The 23,128-nt window shown below is 26.1% G+C and overlaps 1 protein-coding gene across 2 annotated transcripts in view; it reads right to left on the bottom strand.

Moving 5' to 3' along the window:
• Positions 1-1,511: 1,511 nt before the first annotated feature.
• LOC103577107 (putative mediator of RNA polymerase II transcription subunit 26) overlaps positions 1,512-23,128 on the bottom strand; it is a 32,673-nt gene continuing 11,056 nt past the window's right edge. For both annotated transcript variants that reach the window (XM_053741846.1, XM_053741847.1), the window contains exons 2-6: positions 18,233-18,484; positions 6,600-7,305; positions 5,262-5,738; positions 5,035-5,185; positions 1,512-4,548 (exon numbers count right to left, since the gene is read on the bottom strand). In XM_053741846.1, coding sequence (XP_053597821.1) covers positions 1,761-4,548; positions 5,035-5,185; positions 5,262-5,738; positions 6,600-7,305; positions 18,233-18,484 — 4,374 coding nt within the window. In that variant the 3' untranslated portion in view covers positions 1,512-1,760. The remainder of the gene's footprint in view (positions 4,549-5,034; positions 5,186-5,261; positions 5,739-6,599; positions 7,306-18,232; positions 18,485-23,128) is intronic.

The raw sequence follows: 23,128 nt of genomic DNA, 5'->3' as shown, positions 1-23,128 counted from the left end.
TAATAATAGCATTTAAGAAAAAAGAATTTTCTTAAATAAAATATTTTTTTTTTTTCATTTTTAAAATCAAAATAAAATCATCAATCATTTTTTTATGATACTCATTTTATAAAAAACAAATTACAAAAATTATGTTTTCTTTTTTTTTTTATAGAAAAAAAAAAAGGAAAAAAACAATTTACGAGATATCACAAAAAAAATATTATATTTACATTTTTTATGTCCATCATTTTTTATTACTAATAATAAATGTAAAAAAATTAATGGGTTTTATCTAAAATTATAATTGTTAAATTTAATTAATTATTAACATTTTTTAAATTACTTATATTTAATTAAAATTACTAATCTATATTAATACACTTATTAATAATTAATTACAAGAGCTCACAGAAAGTTTTTTTTTTTTATTAAAAAAAAAAGAAAATAAAGAAAAATTCAATTTTTCATTCTTACCAGTCTTAAATTGCACAAAAAAAAAAACAATTCACCATCGATTATATTTTTTAAGGCCAGTACAATTTATTTAAATTTGCCGCCTTTTGAAGAAAAAATTTTTTATAATTTTTTTGAATTTTACCGCCTAAAAATTTCTATACTACCGCCATTTTAGAATCACCACCATTTTGAACTCGAATTTGAGAAAAATAAAATATGATCATAATGATCATATATATTTATATCTGATTTTATATGAATGGAAATTTAATCACGCATGATCAGATATTACTATATATGATGATATATAATTATGTGTGATCATATATGATCATACATGTTCATATGTGATCATACATGATCATATGTGGTCGTATATAACCATCCACTATCATATGTAGTCATATGTAACCATATATGACCATATGTGATGATATATGATCATATATGATCACATATGATAATATATGACCATTAATTATCATATGTGATCATATATGATCATACATGATTATATGTGATCGTATATGACCATCTACTATCATATGTAGTCATATATAATATAATCATATATGGTCACATCTGGTCCTATATGACCATCCATTATCATATATAACCATTTATTATCATGTGTGGTCATATATGATCATATGTGATCCTACATGATCATTTATGGTCGTATATGACCATCTATTATCATATGTAGCCATATATAACCATATATGATCATATGTAGTCATATATTATCAAATAGTATAATGCCTGTGAACGTCTGCTCATATGTGATCATGTATGGCTACAAAAATGTTAATACAATCCGTCAACAAATATTCAAATATGATCATATAGTTCTAGACTCATCATATCTGAGTATATACGTGATCATATCTGACCATATTTTGATATTTATCGTCGAAAATAAAAGATGCAATTATTCACATATATGCATCAATATATTCATATGTAATTATCCATAATCATATATTATCATATGTGATGATATATGATTCTCTAGAATTATATCAATATATGAATATTCTTATGTTACTCAAATTACAAGAACAAATATTATATCAGATCATATCTACATATTTATTCCCAAAAAAATGACACAATCAGTTACATATATGCACAGATATGATCATAAATATTCATATATAATCATATAACATCAGATACTATCATTTTTCATATCTGATCAGATCTAATTAATAAAAATTAACCTCGATTTAAATTTCAACAATTTCTTCCATTTTAAGAAACATAACCCTCAAAAAATAAATTACTAATTTTTAAAAAATTCAAATTTTTCCCGCGTAAATTTATTTTGACGTCGGCGCGGATTGATGCTGACTCATCATAAGTAATCTCTGGTGGTGTTGTTGTTGTTGTGAGGTTAGAAAATTTTTATAGTAATCATTAAACTCAATTGGCGGTAAATATCCATGTTGTGACCCCGAGTTATTGTTTATCGGTGAGGTTATCGTTCCATGACCAATTTGCGGCGGTCGCATCGAGCTAGTGACTGTTGGCGCCACCTGTCCTGTACTAAACAGTCCATTATAAATCGCCGAATAATAAATCGGGTCAATCATTGGCCCTGGCGGTATAAATTTGTTATTATGAATGACTCCAGTCGCTGAAGATGATGGCGGCTGTGGCGGTGGATAAAATGGCGTCGTATTTAACCCTGACATAAACCCAGCCGGTAAAGTAGGGACACTATGCCTCCGATCATGTCGATCTCTGTCATATCGATCACGGTCACGATCCCTGTCACTTTTTTGTTGCAAATACGACATTTTGTTGCCATAGTTACTATATTTTGGTAAATCACTTTCGCTTATTCGTCTATTGCTGCCATCAGCCGCCATTTTGTCGATCCTCAATGACGTCGACGTCATTGGTCTCCCACTACTTCCCCCACTACCATAGTGTAAATTATTCAAATTTGGTACATTTACAATATGATTGTTCACTTTTCGAGCATAGGGACTTTCGATTGTATGACATTTGTTAGTTTTCATTTTCGACACCAGAGCACTGGCGCCATTTTGTCTTATCGGTGGACTAGTGTAATTTGACAATTTATTGTTATTGTTATTGTTATTATTATAATTTTTCGGGTTGACTAAAGTTATTTCTAAATTATTTGAGGCTATGGTGCGGGAATCGAGTATCGGTAAATTGACTTTCGTCGATAATTTATCAATATTAACACCGGGTAATTTTTCATTACTGTAATTGTCACTGTGGTTGTGATTATTGTTGTAATTATTACTGTTATTACTATTAGAAGTAATTGAATTTTTGAATAATTGCGGGCGGGGAACGATAGGGACCCGCACGATTTCGAGGTTAGGGCGAGAAAAGGTCTGCGCAGATTTAGTGAGATCTAGGACATCTGGTGTATTAATCACGTACTTAGAGGCAGTTAATATATCTTTAGGGTTTCCGTATACTACTTTGTCGTTGCCAGAAAATATTGAGTGGGACTGGATCACTTTTGGCGGCAAAGAATTGATAAATTTCTTTCCAGTGCTGTTATTAATGTTGTTGCTGTTGTTGTTGTTGTTGTATTTTTCAGGAGAGGCCAGCATGTGCGTAATGTCTGGAGTGACGGTCACAGATATCAATTTTTGAGGCTTTTCGTCTTTAACGTTGAGGTTTGCAGTTGGATTCGGCGACAAAATGGCGGAAGTGGCTGGGGGTAATGGCGGGTGGGTTTGAATTACTGTTGGACGATCCGCGAGGTCGACGGCCGTTACTTCGAGACCGCCTTCGCGCAATATTTCTAGTTTACGTTTTTTAAAACTTGGTATTATTATTTTATCTCGTGTTGTTGTTGTTGTTGTTGTTGCTGTTGTTGGTGGTGTTGGTGGATTATCTGATTCTAATTCAAGATCAATAACTTCTGGTGATGGCGGTGATTTTAATTTTTGTTGTTTTTGTTGCTGTTCTTGCTGTTGCTCTTTTCGTAAATTTTGTCGTTGTTGTTGTTGTTGTTGTTGTTGTTGTTGTTGTTGTTGTTGTTGTTGTTGTTGTTGTTGTTTTTGTAATAAATTTGATGGCTGATCTTGATATTCCTCGTTTTGTAAATTTTGTTGTTGTTGTTGTTGTTGTTGTTGTTGTTGTTTATGTTGTTGTTGCTGCTGTTGTTCATCTTGTTGTTGTTGTTGTTTATGCTGTTGTATATGTTGTTGTTGTTGTTGTAAACTTTGTTGCTGGTCTTGCTGTAAATATTGTTGTTGCTCTTTTTCTAGATTTTGTTGTTGTTGTTTAATAACAAAAATTGGAATGTTTTCTTTATTTTGTGGTAGTAAATTATCATTATTTGAATTATTATCATATTTAACATCACAATCTAGTTGTGTTGTTGAATTTGTTGTTGTTGAGATATCAATGTCGGTTGTTGTTGTTGTTGTTGGTAAATTTGGCGGTAAATTTAAATTATTCAAATTTGGCGGTAAATTTAAATTATTTAAATTTGGCGGTAAATCTAATGATGAATTTTCTATAATTGATGGCTGTTGTTGTTGTTGTTGTTGTTGTGATGATAAACTTAATGTAGGGGAAGTTGTTGTTGGTGTTAATGATGGACTTGATGATGAATCATTAGAAGTTTGTTGATTATGATTTTGATAATTATGATTAAGATTTAAATTTAAACTGAGATTTATAGTATTATTTATAACGGGTGTTGACGATGGCGACGGTGATGGTGATGATGACGTTGATGATGAAGATGATGATGATGATGATGAAAGCGATAGTGATTTTAAACGCTCGGGTTTTACGCGGACACTGCGTAATGATGATGGTTTTAATTCAGTCTTTGGTTTATCGGGAATGCTCACGATATTATTATTACTATTACTATTATTATTATTATTATTATTAAGGTTAGAATTATTAGTTAGACAATTGGCGTCCGGCGATGTAGGCCCCGGAGATTTTGTAGATGGCGTTGTTGTCGTCATGGCTGTTGGCGGAGATTTAGGTGATTCTGGTAAATCGATTGGTAAATCGGATATCGATTTACTGCGACGACTTACTGGTCGGACTTTTGTTTCTTCACCGCGTTGATGACGTTCGTAAGGTAGTAGTAACCTAAAAAAAAAAATTGATATATTAAATCGATATCAATGAATCGATTTTTTAAAAGATCGATTTAATGGAAAAAAAAAATAATCAGTATATTAATAATAATGATCATCGATTTTAAAATTGCGGTTTTTAAATATCGATTTGAAAAATTGATTTTTTAAATCGATTGTATCGATTTTATTTTTATCGATATCTGGAATTATAAAATTTAATATTCTAATTTTTTCAATAAATCAATATCTCGAATCGACAATCGATATCTCGAATTAAAGCTCGATATCTCGAATCAACAATCGATATCTCGAATCCATAATCGATATATATATATATATATATCGATATCTCGATTTTTAAAAAAATTATTTTTTATTCCTTTCGAATTGATTTGTGTAAATAAAAAATTTAATAAATCGATATTTCGATATCTCAAATCGATAATCGATATTTGAGTATTGATATCTCGAATCGAAAATTTTAAAAAATCGTTACCTTTCATAATGCCTGCGTGTTATTGTAGCAGCACTAGTTGAACCAGTGTTACCTCCAATTTCATCATAAATCGATTTCCAAAGACGTCCAGACGTCACCGTATCATAGCCGCCAAGTTTTTGAACTTGTTTATAAAACAAATACAAATCGACTGCAGAAAATAATAATTATCATTATTAACCAATTTCGATATTAACCTTTAAAAAAAAATAGTTTAATGAACTTACTCTGCCGATAACCTAAAAGCGGCATTTTCAGTACCGGAGTGCCGCGTAAACTCATAAAAGTTTGTACGTCGATTATAAATTTTTTTTCATCCCCCGTAACCTTCCGCTCACTTCTTCTGACACCATCACCTCGGCCAGATACCACTGACGCTATTAATAGTGTCGCTGGTGTCGACGATGATGACGTAGTTGTTAATGACGTTAATGCGGTCGTTGTAGAGGTCGATAGTGTCGAAGATGTCGCTGTTGCCGTCGTTGAGGTTAAGGATGTTGACGATGGGGTCACAGACGACGTTATTGGAGTTGATGTTTGCGGGGGTGTTGTTGATTTCGGAGGACAATTTATTGAAAATGATGATGACGTCGTTGATCCACGAGATGTTGATGCGACAGATGCTTCACTTTCATTACTCGATTCACCAGGTGATGCACTGCGTTTTTTACGTTTTCTTCTTGGTCTGCCTTTTAATTTTGGCGCTAAAATTTGAAAAGAACAACTTAATCATAATCGATACATTGAATCGTAAGAATAATCGATAGATCGATTTAAAGATTTTTTTTCAATTGTACTATAATAAATCGATTAATCGACTATGTTGGAAAATCGATTTTTTAAAGTTTCGAGATATCGATAGTTATATATAATCGATTAATCGATTTTTTTTAGAACATGATCGAAACTTCTGTAGATCCATTAATCAAAAAATATCCAACGAATCGATTTTTTGAAAAATTTCGATAAATCGAGTTTTTATTAAATTTCGATATATCGAATTTTTATGAATCGATTATTTGTAAAGTTTCGATAAATCAATTATTTCTAAAATTTCATTAAATCGATTACTGTACAAAATCGATTAATCGATCTATTGAAGAATTCGATAAATCGATTTTTTTATAAAATTTTAATGAATCGATTTTTTATGAAATTACGATAAATCGATTATTTGTGGAATTTCGATAAATTGATTATTTGCGAAATTCCAAAAAATCGATGATTTTAAAAAATCGATTAATCGATCTCTTAAAGAAATCGATAAATCGATTTTTTATATAAAAATTCCTTATATCGAATATTTTCAAAATTTCAATAAATCGATCATTTCAATAATTCGATCGTCCAGCGACTAATCGATATATCGATATATCGAAAAGTTCAATAAATCGATTACTTACAAAAATCGAAATTATTTTCTCTTTAATCGATCTTTATCCATAATCGACTTTTTGAACTTCGATACCTCGATGCCTAAAAAAATCATAAATCGATTTATCAAAAATATCGATTTATCGAAATTGTCAACAATTCGATTTTTCAATTTTTTTTTAAATTCTTACCCAAATGATTGCATAAAAGTTCATGGGTTTCGAGATCTGGATAATCGAACGTATCTCGACAAAATAATACACGTGTACCAGGTAACGCAGTAAATCCCCCTAAGGCCGCAGCAACTGAAGTACAGAGCCAAGATGGTTCCGAGCCCTCCAATCGTCGTAACAATGCCCGATATCGACAATACCTCGGATAAGACAATACGACAACTCGTGTATTTTTTCCTCCTACTCCTTGCCCTGTTCCCCCCACCCCAACTCCCGTCGATATCGATGAAAATGACGACGCATCGTCATTGTTATTATTCAAATTTTTACATTCGTAGTTGTCGTAAAATTCTTGTTTTTCGACATCAGTGAAATCGATACCGGGATCGGTAAGCACTTGAGGTATCAACTCGGGTTTCTTATCGACACCGAAATCGATTGTATCGACTGTCGTTGTGCTGGAAGCAGCTGCTGCGACACTGCCGGTAACTTCATCGCCGGCCGGTAATGAAGGTTTAGATGTCGGTAATGGTGGTGATGGTGATGACGGTGACGTTGCCGTCGATAACGTCGATGACGATGTCGACGGCGACGGAGGTAAAGAAGCAGATGGCGGTGGTAGTATTACTTCTCGACCCCATGTCCACTCCAAATTTGGTGATAGCCATGATACTAAATCGTGCACGTGGACAACTACTTTTTCCGATATTGTTAATACTTCATCCTGTAACAATTAATAATGATAATGATAATTGATGTACATAATGCACTACAAAAAAAAAAAACTGAAAATTATTATAGTTCAAAAATTCGAAATTTCACTTCATTATAGTTTCTATTTTCGTTCAATTGCAAATATCTTTGTATCTTTTGATTTTTACTAAAAATTTATTGATACTTTTTTTATAGAGAAATAAAAGCTCTACAAAAAAGCTCATCTAGACTTTTATGTAAAATCAACAATTAACGATTTATTAGCCAATTAGTAACAATCAGGTTCAAAAATTCAAAATTTCACTTCATTATAGTTTCTATTTTCGTTCAATTGCAAATATCTTTGTATCTTTTGATTTTTACTAAAAATTTATTGATACCTTTTTTATAGAGAATTAAAAGCTCTACAAAAAAGCTCCTCTAGACTTTTATGTAAAATCAACAATTAACGATTTATTAGTCAATTAATAATAATCAGGTTCAAAAATTCAAAATTTCACTTCATTATAGTTTCTATTTTCGTTCAATTGCAAATATCTTTGTATCTATTGATTTTTACTAAAAATTTATTGATACCTTTTTTGTAGATAAGTAAAAGCTCTACAAAAAAGCTCTTCTAGACTTTTATGTAAAATCAACAATTAACGATTTATTAGCCAATTAATAACAATCAGGTTCAAAAATTCAAAATTTCACTTCATTATAGTTTCTATTTTCGTTCAATTGCAAATATCTTTGTATCTATTGATTTTTACTAAAAATTTATTGATACCTTTTTTGTAGATAAGTAAAAGCTCTACAAAAAAGCTCTTCTAGACTTTTATGTAAAATCAACAATTAACGATTTATTAGCCAATTAATAACAATCAGGTTCAAAAATTCAAAATTTCACTTCATTATAGTTTCTATTTTCGTTCAATTGCAAATATCTTTGTATCTATTGATTTTTACTAAAAATTTATTGATACCTTTTTTGTAGATAAGTAAAAGCTCTACAAAAAAGCTCTTCTAGACTTTTATGTAAAATCAACATTTAACGATTTATTAGCCAATTAATAACAATCAGGTTCAAAAATTCAAAATTTCACTTCATTATAGTTTCTATTTTCGTTCAATTGCAAATATCTTTGTATCTTTTGATTTTTACTAAAAATTTATTGATACCTTTTTTATAGAAAATTAAAAGCTCTACAAAAAAGCTTCCTTAAACTTTTACGTAAAATCAGTAATTAAGGATTAATTAGTCAATTAATAATAACCAAGTTAAAAAATCCTGTTCATTATAATTTCTATTTTTGTTTAATTGCATATATCTCTAAATTTATTGATTTTTGAGCAAAATTTATGAATACCTTTCCTGTAGAGAATGAAAAGCTCTATAAAAAAGTATTCTATACCTTTAACCGTATATCCAATAATTATCAAGTTAATGTAAATTGAAATTAACTCTATAAATAAACATTATTAAACAGATAACTTGTCAATGTATTTTAGCTCGAAATTTCTATAGCGACCTATACTAACATATATATTACATATATACTACTATATACATATCTATATAGTATTCAGTATTGTATAATTACACGCATGCGTATCTGTCAATTATTCAATTCAATATCTCTGAATAATCGCGATTAAAAAAAAATACGAATAATTTAATGTTTATAATTATGTTAATTATAAAATAATAGAGGAGTAGAAAAAAAATTGTTAAATAATAAAGAAACGTTTGCATTGAAAATGTTTAATGTAATGTTAGATAGTAGATAAAAGATGAGGGACAAAAGTAAACGAGAAATAGTGTAGAGTATATAGTAGACGGGGTTACCAAGAGTTCGAGGGTTGAGGGTTGGAAGTAAAGATAAAAATAGATAAATAAGGATAATACGTATGTTAATAAAAAAGGTTAAAAAATATATGTAATATAATAAAATTTAACTTTCAATTTATTTTACGGTTATTTTTTAAACCAATGGGTTTATTACTTGAGTAAGTAATTTTTTTTGTAGAGAAAAAAAATTATTTTGTTGCAATAGAAATTTAATTTAAAAATAATAAAATTTTAAAAAATAATTTTGAAATTTAAAAAAAAAAATAAATAAATATTTCACAAATAAACTTGTTTAAATTAGAACGTAGTTAGTTAGGTTGCAATAATAATAATATTAAAAAAAAAATATTGATAAGATAAGAACATGAGAAATAATATTTTTTAATAATAAAAATAGTGAATGTACTTAATGTTTAAAAAATATTTTCATTGTATTGGATTTCGAGCTGAATAAAGAGACGGAAAAAAAGTGATAAGAAAATTATTTTTAGATAATTATTAATATTCTGTAAATTTTAGAAAACAATGCTAATGTTAATTTCTAAAATTTGTTATATTATTGTATTACTATTCTATTAATATTTTTTATTGATGAAATATCGAATCTTATTAACAGAATATTTAATAATTACTAATGTTGAGTAGTACATTTAATTATACGATAAATCGAAATTTAAATAGTCGATACATTCATATATTTCACTCGATTTTTATAAATATATTTTTGGTCATTGATTTAATCTTTTTTTTATGAATTTGTATTTTTATTATATATTTATTATTGTCCTTAATTAGAAAATTAATTATAATAATAATGATAATTATTATTATTATTAATTTTAAGCACGTGGAAACATACTATTGGTGTCTGAGAGTACACGCAGTAGAAAAAAATTTTAGTTCCGAAAGTCACCGCTAGGATTTATTATGGCGCTGATACTGTTCGGATTCAGAAACATATGGCCAACTTTTTTTTCTCCGTTTTAATGGGCGGAGAATACTTTTGGTTTAATAAATATAATCAACGATATGAAAAATAAATATATGGATATATACAAAGCCATATATTAAAATTTGTAATATATGATGATAGATGGCCGTAAATGATTGAGTATACGAATTATTAGGGTTATATATATGTTTATTCTTACAAATTGTTATATTATTGTATTACTATCCTATTGGTATTTTTTATTGATAGAATATCGATTCTTATTAACAGAATATTTAATAATTACCAACGTTGAGTAGTATATTTAATTATACGATAAAACTATTTTTATTCTGTTAAAATATTAAAATTAACTAAAAGCATCTATCAAATACTGGACGATATATAAAGTTACTGTCTCTATAGCAATTTATGTAAATCAGATCAATAGAATAGTATTGAATATTACACAGCAACTGCTAATTACTGTGCAGTTTGTAATTATTCTAAAGCAGACAGATTTAATTAAAAATTGCTAGAGACATCCTATAAAAATCTATATTACAAGTTCAGAGGCTGTCGTTCAAAAGAGACGTCGGACCGACAGACTGAGGGCAGAATTCCCAAGCGGGAGATCAGGGTTCGAATCCCGGCCGGGTCCAATTATTTTCAAAATATTTAAATTCACGCCGACACTTATACACTTGCCGTAAATAATAATCATATTAATAATAACAATAATAAAAAGTTTAAAAACCAATAAAAATAAAGTTTTATTAAATTCCACTGTGATAGAGTTTAATTAATCTACAGTGATTTGGAAAATTTACTATACTACATAATAAAATTTATTAAATAGATTGTAAAGTTTGCTAACGCAGTTTATATTTTAGTTGCATTCACATTATAAAAATTATATAATATAAACAGTAATTAAATTAATATCAAGATTGTAAAAATTATAAAATTTCAGCGTTATCCCTTAACAACATAAATTGAGTAATTTTAACCCATACTTTTTTAATAAAATTCTCTAAAAAATTTATCTCCATGGTAGTATACAATGTATATTTAATAATAATAATAATATTAATATCAAAATATGATAAATTAAAATTGAGAATCACTGAGGAGCATAAATCATTGTTAGATTAAACCCTGGAGCACGCAGTGGTAGATGGGGCAATGGACTGCTTTCCGGAATACATCGTGACCCGAAACTTTTCGACAAACATTATATATATATATATATAAATATATGAGAGAATTTATATAATAATTTGATATGAGTCATAAATAAATTTGATTCTTTTTTTTTTCAATATTATTATTATTCATTAATTATTATATGATAAAAAATATACTAGTGATTTTTGTTGATATTTATAAATCACCGGGAGAATATTGATTTTATATATATATATATATATATATATATTTATATTTATATACTTTAATTATTAAATAAATCTATTCCAATAATTATTATAAGAAAATAATTAAAAATTGATAATTTATATTTTCAAAAGCTTTCAATTCTCGACACAAAAAATTCTAGAGGATTTTATTCCAAAAGTCGCTCAAAAGATTAAAGTCAAAAGACGGGCATTAAATTTGACATTTTAATTACAACTTATTTTATTATCAAAAAAAAAAAAAAAAAAAAAATATTTACGCCACAAAATTTAAATTTAAAGTTTGAATTCTCACCTAAATTTTTTTTCCCAGTGTTTTCAAAACTTTTGTAAAATTTTATAAATTTCCATTTTTAATTTTTGGTTCAAAATTAAAAAAAAAAAAAAAGTTCTTCCTGCTCAAAGGCTTCCACAGCCCAAAATATCGATTTTAACCACTACTTCATAAGGACCTTTTTTATAGAGGATTTAATTATCTACAAAAAAGCTCTCATTAATTTTTTATCTCAGATCAATAATTAACGAGTTAATTAAAAAATAATAAAATTCATCAAATTAATGTTTCCAAAAATTATTAAACGGGTTTAATTATTAGTTTAATTTATTATTGTAATTATATGAGAACCTCTGGATAATTATATATATATATATATATATATATATATATATATATATATATATATATATATATATATATATATATATATATATATATATATATATATATTTAAAGAGGAATAGCTAGTAAAGTTGCACGAGGGTGTTATGTATGTGGTCTATTATGTTTGAGACTTATAGAATAGCTTTCAGGTTTAAAATATATATGTATATAGATATATATGAATATATATAAATATATATATGTAAGGTCCTGTCGCAATTCCATATATCCAGGTTTTACTACTATAAAATGTATATTTATATTTATATTAATATTTCCATATAAATTCTAATGAAAAAATTTTCCTTTTTATCGGAAATTTTTTTTTGCAATCCGATTTAAATTTTGAAAAATTCCCGCCTATGGACACATTTAATGAGCTTACACTAGAGTTTTTTAATAAAAAAAATTATTAAAAAAACAAAATTTTTTTATTTACAATTGAAACTGAAATTTGAATTTTGAAGAACTGGTTTTTAATGAAAATTTTGGAAAGTATGGGAGATAAATATATGTTATGGGGGGTCGTTGGATAGGAAATTTAAAAAGCTATAAGATTGATGAAGGGGTTGAGTCGGCTAGAATTGATAGGAAGGGAGATAGGGCGGTTTTAATGAAGAGGGGATCAATGGGAAAATATGCTGGTTCTAAAATTGCTGTAACTTTTGAAAAAATTAATTTACAAAATTTTGATAAGAGACCAAAGTTGTAAGTCATCAAATTGCCTTTCCAATGACCATACATGAAAAATAATTACGTTAATTAGTACTCAGTAATGAGCAAACACCAAAATTTTAGCGCAAAAAATGAAAAAATCTGATTTTTTTTTTTTAATTGACAATTTTAAAAAAACTATCGAAGATAATTCAAAATTATGGGAGGGTTTTGGAAAGGAAATTTGATTTCCCATAATTTTGGTCTCTTATAAAAATTTGATAAAATCAATAGCTTCAAAGTTACAGCCTTTAAAAAAAAAGGTATTTTTTAAAAATAATTAAATTGCAATTTTTAATTAATTACCACTTGATAACTCGAGAACAATTGACCCTACGTAAATTTTTAATAAGACAAAATTTTTAGCTCATCAAATTTCCTTTCCAAAAACCATATATAATGTATATTTATTCCACATATTTACTGAGTTATATAAATTTTTTGTAAATTCTCGAAATTCTGGTAATTTTCTCCTAATTATTAATAGTAATAATAATTATGATAATGATAATAAATATTAGTCTTTAAAGTTATCATATTTAATACAAGTCAATTAATCAAACAGTTATCGATTGGTTTTGAATACAGAGTGAGTTTAAGAGGGAGCGAGTCATCGAAATAAAGCGACAGAAAATAAGAGGGAAGGAGAAAGGGGGAGAGAGAGACAGAAAGGCATCCCAAGTATACTATATACTTTTTTATATGTAATAGTATGTTGTATGTAGTCGTAATTGAAGTATACATGTTATTATTATTACTATTATTATTATTATTATTATCAGTCTAGAGTTTAAGTGGGAGAAAATTCATAGGTAGGGATATTTTTATTTTCTAAGGGATAAAAATGATGGTAGTGGGGATTTAAATTGTGGAGTAGGGATAGAATTTGGCGGGGAAGGGAGTAGTGGGGACAGGGGGAGGGGTAGTGGGGATAGGAGGGCAGTAGGGGGTGAGAAGTGGGGGCAGAGTAGGAGAAGTTGGTGTAGGGGTGGTAGGAAAAGAAAAGTCGGGGTGGGGTAAAGTAGTAGTGGTGGGGCGAGAGGGGAGTATGAGGGGAGGTAAATAATGAGGGGTAGTTTTAAAGAGGGGAAAGTCAACCTGCTGTTAGCAGTGACGCTCAATTTAGATTTAAATAATTGTATTTATTTTTTTATTATTATAATTATATAATTGAGGTAATATTTATATTACATATATATATATATATATATATATATATATATATATATATATATATATATATATATATATATATATATATATATATATATATATATATATATATATGTATATATATATTTTTAATTGGATCGTCAATAATGACATTACGTATTTTTTGTGAATATTTTTAGAAATGATATTTCGGGGCTAAAAAATGAAAATAGAGAAAAATGAACTAGACGTTTTTTGTAGAAAATTTAATGGTCTTCAAAAAAGATCTATGTGAATTTTCGTCTAAAGTTAATATTTAATGAGATATCGTTAATTATTGTAAATAATAAATAGAAATTTAAATTTTTGGGATATATAATTGTAATTAATTATATATCTTATTAATTATCAACTTTTAAGTAAAATTGATAAGGGCATTTTTTGTAGGAAATTTAATGATCTTTCAAAAAGGTCCTTATGAATTTTGGCCTAAAGTTAATATTTAATGAAATATAGTTAATTATTATAAATAAAAAAAATGAAAATTCAAATTTTTGGAATATTTAATTGTAATTAATTAAATAACTCATTAATTATCAACTTTTAAGTAAAATTTATAGAGACATTTTTTGTAGGAAATTAAATGATCTTCAAAAAAGGTCCTAATGAATTTTGGCCTAAAGTTAATATTTAATGAAATATAGTTAATTATTATAAATAAAAAAATGAAAATTCAAATTTTTGGAATATTTAATTGTAATTAATTAAATAACTAATTAATTATCAACTTTTAATTAAAATTTATATTGACATTTTTTGTAGCTCATAAAATTCTCTACAAAAACCATTTCATTACTTTTTAATCTAAAATTGATATTTTAAGGTTTAAGAGCCATAAAATTAAAATATCTATAAATATAATAAATTAATTAATCAATTAATTATTTAATTAATATAAAATTTTTCAATAAAAAAAAAAATTAATTAATTAAAAAAAAATATATATATATTTTAATAACCGCTCAAGTAATATAAACACATACATTTATATATATATATATATATATATATATATATATATATTTATATGAATATATATCCATATATATAACCGATAGTGTGTAAAGATAAATTTAAATGTATACGTGACTAAAATATTATTCACAAGTTATTTTTAGACATATCTAAGTGTTTCATACTTTTAAATGTCGAATTAAATAAAAAAAATTACAAATTTTAATTTTTTAATTTATTATTAATTAGCGTAGATAATAAATAAAATTAATTAATTAATTAATTTTCTTTTTGTTGCAAGAAAAAAAAATTTTTTTTTTAAGAAATCGGAATTTTTTTTTTGTTCCTCATTATTTTTTTTTTTTAGATTTATTATTGTAGTGATTATTATTGTGAAATGGCTGGTTTTAAGAAATGAAAGTATATATATTGTCGAAATAAAAGCAAGGATATAAATGTTTTAATGGACAATGATTTTACCACTTGAGTACACGAGTGCCAAGGACGGGAACTATACGCGATATGAAGGCGTCTATATCAGCGGTTCTCATAATATAAATATAAATATATGTAATTATATTTATAAATATTATTATTTTTTTTTTTTAAGTGAAAATATTTTTCAAAATTTATTTATTTATATAAGTAGTAAAAAAAAAAAAAATTGAATTATTTTTTAGGAGACAAAAATTTGGTAGGAGGGGTGGGGATAATTTGAAAAAAAAAAAAAATTTCTTGGGATTTTTGAATAGGGAAGGGAAAGACGAGTAGAATGAGTACCCACATGACTATGATAGGAAAAGTTTGTAATATGTTGTAATTGTTAATTACATGTGTGGAATAATTAATTAATTTTTGGAAATTAAATACTGGGATGTGGGTACTTGAATGAGAGGGAATTTTGTGGGGAAGATGGTTCCAGTTTGTTTTCATTTTAGAGAAATTTTTAAAATAAGTCATTGGAGTCGGAGGGCTTGAGTAAAAGATTATTGATTATTTTTGATGATTTTTTTATTTCTGATGAGTAGGATTGAAAGAAATTTAGTGAGACGAAAGATTTTTTTATTTTTATTTTATTGTAAAAAATGGATTTTTATGGCTGATTACTTTTAGTTTAATGATTAGGAGTTTAAATGACGTCGGTTGGAAAGTTGATGGAGAGACGCGTGGAATGAGTACCGACAAGGCTATATTTCGAGGGGGGCGTGATTGCTTAATTTGATTGTTAATTAATTGTCTATTGAACAGCTACTTGTTATTTGGGAGCTATCGGTTAGAATATATTGATGCGAGTACTCGTTTTACTCACACCCACATCCTTGGATCATAAAATTTACACTTTTTTAAAAAAATTAATTTTATTACAAAAAATATTTTTGCAACATCATTTTAGAGTCACGGAAATATATCGATGTGGGTACTCAAGCAAGAGGAAATTTCTTAGAAAAATTAATTACACAAGTCAGCATTCTATTAAATTAAAAGAAAAATTATTATTATTATTATTTTTGAGAAAATATTTTTTTGGACAAAAATAAATTTGATATATGAGTCACGGATGATATAACGAGTAAAACGAGTACCCACAACGTTGTGTTGTGATATTATGTTTGTTATAAAATTCATATGTTAACTCATTGTTTACAATTCGCGGTTCAGTACTTTGCTAGCTCTTGTTTTAAATATATCGATGTGGGTACTCATTTGAGTCGCAATAGTCTCCTCTGTCACTCAAAAATATTTTTTTTTATAAAAAAAATTAGTTTATTAAAAATAATTATAATTAATACCTTCTAATTATTTTTATTTTTATTTTTTTTTTTTTTTTTCAAAAAATAATTATCATTTTTTTAAAGTTCATTACATTCCCGTTTGAATGAGTACCCACAACCCTATACTCCAACCATAAATAATTACTCGTCTCTATTTGTCAATTAATTATTTATAACAACCGCCATTTTATATCAAATACATTCCATCTAAATAAATCGATGTCGCAACTCAAACTTCCGTGAATTCTCTCACCAATCCAATGCAAACATTCACTTTACAAAAATACTTTTTTTAAAAAAATAATTAATTAAATTAAAATAAAAAAATAATAACTTTATTTTCCTCTTTTAATTTATAATTTTTTAATATAATAAATTGCTTTTAATGTATATAGTACACGAGAGTTTAAATCACGAAGATAGAAATAGTTTTGAGGGGGGTAAAAAAAATAAAAATAAAATAACAAACGACCGAGCGAGCTGGGGTAGGGGTGGTGGGAATTGACAGGAAGGAGTAAAACCAAGAGTGGGGGAATGAATTTCGGTAGTAGGAAGTCGAGCGAGCACATGCTAGTAACCAGAGATACTAGTAGTGGGGACAGACTACAGCTTACGATAGTCTACAGACTGGGGGGTGGGGGAAGTGGTGGGGGATGATGGTACGGGAGTTTTAGTGGGGGTTACTATGGATACACATCTTTAGTTGTTACTTATGTTTGTACACATATTTAATGCATATATATATATATATATATATATATATATATATATATATATATATATATATATATATATATATATACATACATAAGATAATATATAGATATTTATACCATAGGTTTAATTATACATATGACTCGCCATATTGATAATATATATATATATATATATATATATATATATATATATATATATATATATATGTTTTCGTTTATAGTACGCGCATGTTTCCAATACCACTCGTGATATCATTGCCCCCCTCTATTTTATTTACCTGTACCTCCCCTCAGTGTTTACGCATCCACTGGCACCTCTACCCCCCTCCCCTCACTCTGCTGCCCGTCAGAGCGACGCGATATCCTAACACATTAATTTCATTACTATCTTACGTTTATCTTTTATTTGCTAACGTTTAATTCAATTTTGAAATTATTTTTCTGTTTTACCGACTGATGGTACGATTTTATTTTTCTGAGGAATTTGAGATTAAGGGTGTGTTTTTTGGGGTAGCGGAAGCTGGGAAAGATGATGGTAATGTTATTTTTTAAGATTTTGGCATTAGTCTAGGGAAATTTTGAAAATTTGTAATATGACACTTTTAGTCGCGTGAGGAAAATAATTATGGAAAATAAGAGCATTTAGTTTGATTTTCGGCTGGAAGTGAAATTTTGGTTTTTGAATAATAGAAAATTTGAGGAAATTATAGTATTTGAAGATGACTTACCTCGCCGTGAATGTCCCGTCGGCCGTCAGGTGTGTTTTCGGGGAGGAAATATAATCTTAAAGATGCTAATGGCTGATTGGATCCGCGACTGTCGATCCATAACAGCTGTAACTCTCCAATACTGACTAAATCCGTGTCAGTCCATAATTTTGTTAAAAAAAAATTACCTAATCGTAATACACGATTGTTATTTATTTTAACAGCTTTGTAGAATGTATATGGGCCATGACTGAAGCATGCGTTCCCCAGTAACTGTAACAAATTTAATAATAATTACATTAGTTTTTTTTTTTTTTTTAATTAATAAATCAACGTATGAAATTTTTATAAATCGATGTCTCGAATTTTCATAAATCGATATCTCGATTTTTCATAAATCGATATCTCGAATTTCCATAAATCGATATCTCAAATGTTCATAAATCGATATCTCGAATTTGTATAAATCGATATCTCGAATTTGTATAAATCGATATCTCGAATTTTCATAAATTAATATCTCGAATTTTTATAAATCGATATCTTGAATTTTCATAAATCGATATCTCAAATTTTAATAAATCGATATCTCGAATTTTCATAAATCGATATCTCAAATGTTCATAAATCGTTATCTCGAATTTTTATAAATCGATATCTCGAATTTTCATAAATTAATATCTCGAATTTTTATAAATCGATATCTCGAATTTTCATAAATCGATATCTCAAATTTTAATAAATTGATATCTCGAATTTTCATAAATCGATATCTCGAATTTTCATAAATTAATATCTCGAATTTTTATAAATCGATATCTTGAATTTTCATAAATCGATATCTCAAATTTTAATAAATCGATATCTCGAATTTTCATAAATCGATATCTCAAATGTTCATAAATCGTTATCTCGAATTTTTATAAATCGATATCTCGAATTTTCATAAATTAATATCTCGAATTTTTATAAATCGATATCTCGAATTTTCATAAATCGATATCTCAAATTTTAATAAATCGATATCTCGAATTTTCATAAATCGATATCTCGAATTTTCATAAATTAATATCTCGAATTTTCATAAATCGATATCTCGAATTTTCATAAATCGATATCTCAAATTTTCATAAATCGGTATCTCGATTTTTCATAAATCGATATCTCGATTTTTCATAAATCGATATCTCGAATTTTCATAAATCGATATATCAAAACTACATGAATCGAAATTTCAAAAAACGATGTATCGAAATTCAATAATTTGATATCTCGATTATTTTTAACTATAATTCAAAACTTAACAAATCAAAAAAGTTGTTTTTTTTTTTTTAGATTTTTCCCCAATATCAATTAATTATTTAACATTATAAAAATTTTCTAATCATTTTGCCTTATCGAACTTATCTCTGTCATTATTTACATCAAGGTCGTATCAAACGGACACGTCATATTTTAAATATATATACAAATATAAAAATAATGACAATAAAAATAATATATACTCATTACACAAAGTGTCCTCAATAAAGTTGAGAAAAATAAAAAATAAATATATTTTTCTTTCTTTCTTATTTTATTTATAATTATAATTATAATTATTATTATTATTATTATTATTATTATTATTATTATTATTATCATTATAATTATTAATAATATTGAATAAAATTTATTTCCTCTTGTAGTTTCTATTTAAACATGTACCTCATGACTCATTCATTTGTGGCATTAATTATTTCATTATCATATTTATACCTAACATATATTTATTATAATTATTATTATTATTATTTTATATGATTTAAATGAGTTTTAAACTTCGTGAAACTGATGAACGTAATTAATAATTATAATAACAATGCTATCAAATAATATTATTACGTTAAAATTTTTATATGTTAAGCTTTATTATTACGGATAATAATAAGAATAGTATGTTTATGTAAGATAATGCTGCGTTAATTTCATAAAAATTTACGATTTACATATATATCGTTATTTTGTATTAATATTTACATTACATACTATTTCAATGATTTTTTTAAGTATGATAATCTTCTTTCATTTTTTATTATATTCAGTAACTAATTATATTATTTAAACCCTGTGTTCGATAAATATTCAAGAGTGAGCTATCATAATAATAATAATAATTATAATAATCATCATTATCACCGCAGCTATTATTATTATTATTATTATTATTATTATTATTATTATTATTATTATTATTATTATTATTATTATTATTATTATTATTATACTGTCAATTATTATTGTTATTATTATTAACATTATCGTTATTATTGCACTAAACTATATTGTAGACAATAATAATAATAATAATAATTATAATAATCATCATTATCACCGCAGCTATTATTATTATTATTATACTGAATAATAATAATAATAATAATAATAATAATAATAATAATAATAATAATAATAATAATAATAACAATAATAATAATAATCACCGCAACTATTCTTCTTCTTATTATTATTATAATTGCTAATAACAACAACGGCAATAATAATAACATTAATAATAATAGTAATTATAATAATCATCATTATCACCGCAGCTATTATTATTATTATTATTATTATTATTATTATTATTATTATTATTATTATCATTATTATTATTGTCTACAATAGAGTTTACTGCAACAATAATGATACTATTAATAATAATAATAATAATAATAATAATAAAAATAATAATAATAACAATAATTACTATTATTATTATACTGTCAATTATTATTGTTATTATTATTATTATTATTATCGTTATTATTGCACTAAATTATATTGTAGACAATAATAATAATAATAATAATAATAATAATAATAATAATAATAATAACAATAATAATAATCACCGCAACTATTCTTCTTCTTATTATTATTATCATCGCTAATAACAACAATAGCAATAATAATAACATTAATAATAATAGTAATTATAGTAATCATCATTATCACCGCAGCTATTACTATTATTGTTATTATTATTATTATTATTATTATTATTATTATTGTTATTATTTTTAATATTATTATTATTATTTATTATTATTATTATTATTATTATTATTATTATTATTATTATTATTATTATTATTAATAATATTATTATTATTGTTTTTATTGTTATTATTGAATTAAAATCAAACAAAACAAAAAAATTATTATTCAACTGTCGAAATTTTATTTAAAATAATAACAATTAATTTATAAGTATTATTTGTAATAGCTAAGTAATTTTTAACGACGTGTTTTATGAGCGATCATTGAATTGATTGCGCAGTAATTTAATACATAATGTCGAAATAAATAAATTTTTTTTATCGATCTCACGTTTCATGGCGATGCCAGGGGGAATTAGAACACCGTATTTTTTACTCAATTTTAGTGTTTATATCAAGGGTAGTAAAATTTAAAAAAATTCAAAGGGTTTTATTTCTAAATAATTTGATTTGTTAAAAAAAAAATTCTGAATCATTTTCCTTTAAAGATAAAATTTTTTAAACTTCTGAAGAATTCAAAAATTAATTTTCAAAAAAATTATTATTTTCTAAAATTAAAAAAAAAGAAAAGTAAATAATTAATTAAAAAAAAAAACATTAAAACGAATAAATTCAATGATAAAAAAAATACTTGAGGTATGAATAAAAATAAGAGAAAATTAAAAAAAACAGTATAATTAATCAAGCTAATAATAATATTGAATTTATATTTGACCTCGTTTTTATCAGAGACTGTACACGATCTCTACGTTCGTATCGAGTTTGCCCTCTACTAACTCCATCTCTGTCTCTATCTATACTCAAAACCGCTTGGTCTTTCTCTCTCCACCCTGGGATGTTAGTGTGCTCCCATACCGTCGGCATCGCCACCACCACCACCAGCAGCAGCACCTCCACCGGCTCCACTACCACCTCTATCACGGGACACCCCTCGCGTCCCAATTCACCTCGTCTATATTGCTTTTAAAACCGCCCCCTTGTGCTCACCCACCGCGCGTCTATATAACCGCGCTTATACTTTGCCTCTTTATTCCTTTATTTGTCATCTATTTGAAATTCAATGGAATTTTCGTTCGCTTATATATTATCATTATTATTAGTTATTAATCATTATTTTTTTATTTAATAATAATAATAATAATAATTATTATTATTATTATTATTATTATTATTATTATTATTATCGAAAATGACTGATAACTCGGAAAATATATAAGATAAATATATGTTATGGGGTATCATTGAAAAGGTAATTTAATTTCCTACAATTTATGTCTCATTGAAAAATTAAAAAAAATCATTTTTTTAAAAGTTACCAGGTTTTAAACAATTTAACCATTTTTTTGGCATTTTATAATTTAAAAACTCTTCAAACGGCTGTATCTTCAAATCTATCGGTTTTTAAATATTTTATCAAAGGACCAAAGTTCTAGATCATCAAATTTCCTTTCCAAAAACCTCCCATGATCCAAAAATATCTCAAAATTTAAAATTTTTAAAATAAAATTATTTTTCAATCTCAAAATTTTTCATCAATAAATAAATAATCTCAGGTTGTAATTAAAAAAAACCATATAATTAATATTTATCCTTCAGTAAATTTAATTTTCTACAATTTTGGTCTCTTAAAAAAAAACCATAAAATAATAAACTAAAAAGTTACAGTCCCTCAAAAATCTACTCCGCGAATTTTATTTATTTTCCCATGGATCCCTCCTCCCTTAAATCCTCTCTATCTCCCTTCCTATCACTCCTAGCCGATTTAGGTCCCTTACCAATCTTGTAGCTCTTTAAATTTCCTTTCCAAAAACCTCCCATAACATATATTTATCTCCAATAGATACGCAATTATCATTAAAAAAATCAATAGATTCCA

This window comes from Microplitis demolitor, chromosome 9, assembly GCF_026212275.2.
Source record: "Microplitis demolitor isolate Queensland-Clemson2020A chromosome 9, iyMicDemo2.1a, whole genome shotgun sequence".
NCBI lineage: Eukaryota > Metazoa > Arthropoda > Insecta > Hymenoptera > Braconidae > Microplitis > Microplitis demolitor.
The sequence above is the reverse complement of the archived record's forward strand: the minus strand, read 5'-3'. Positions and strand labels throughout refer to the sequence as shown.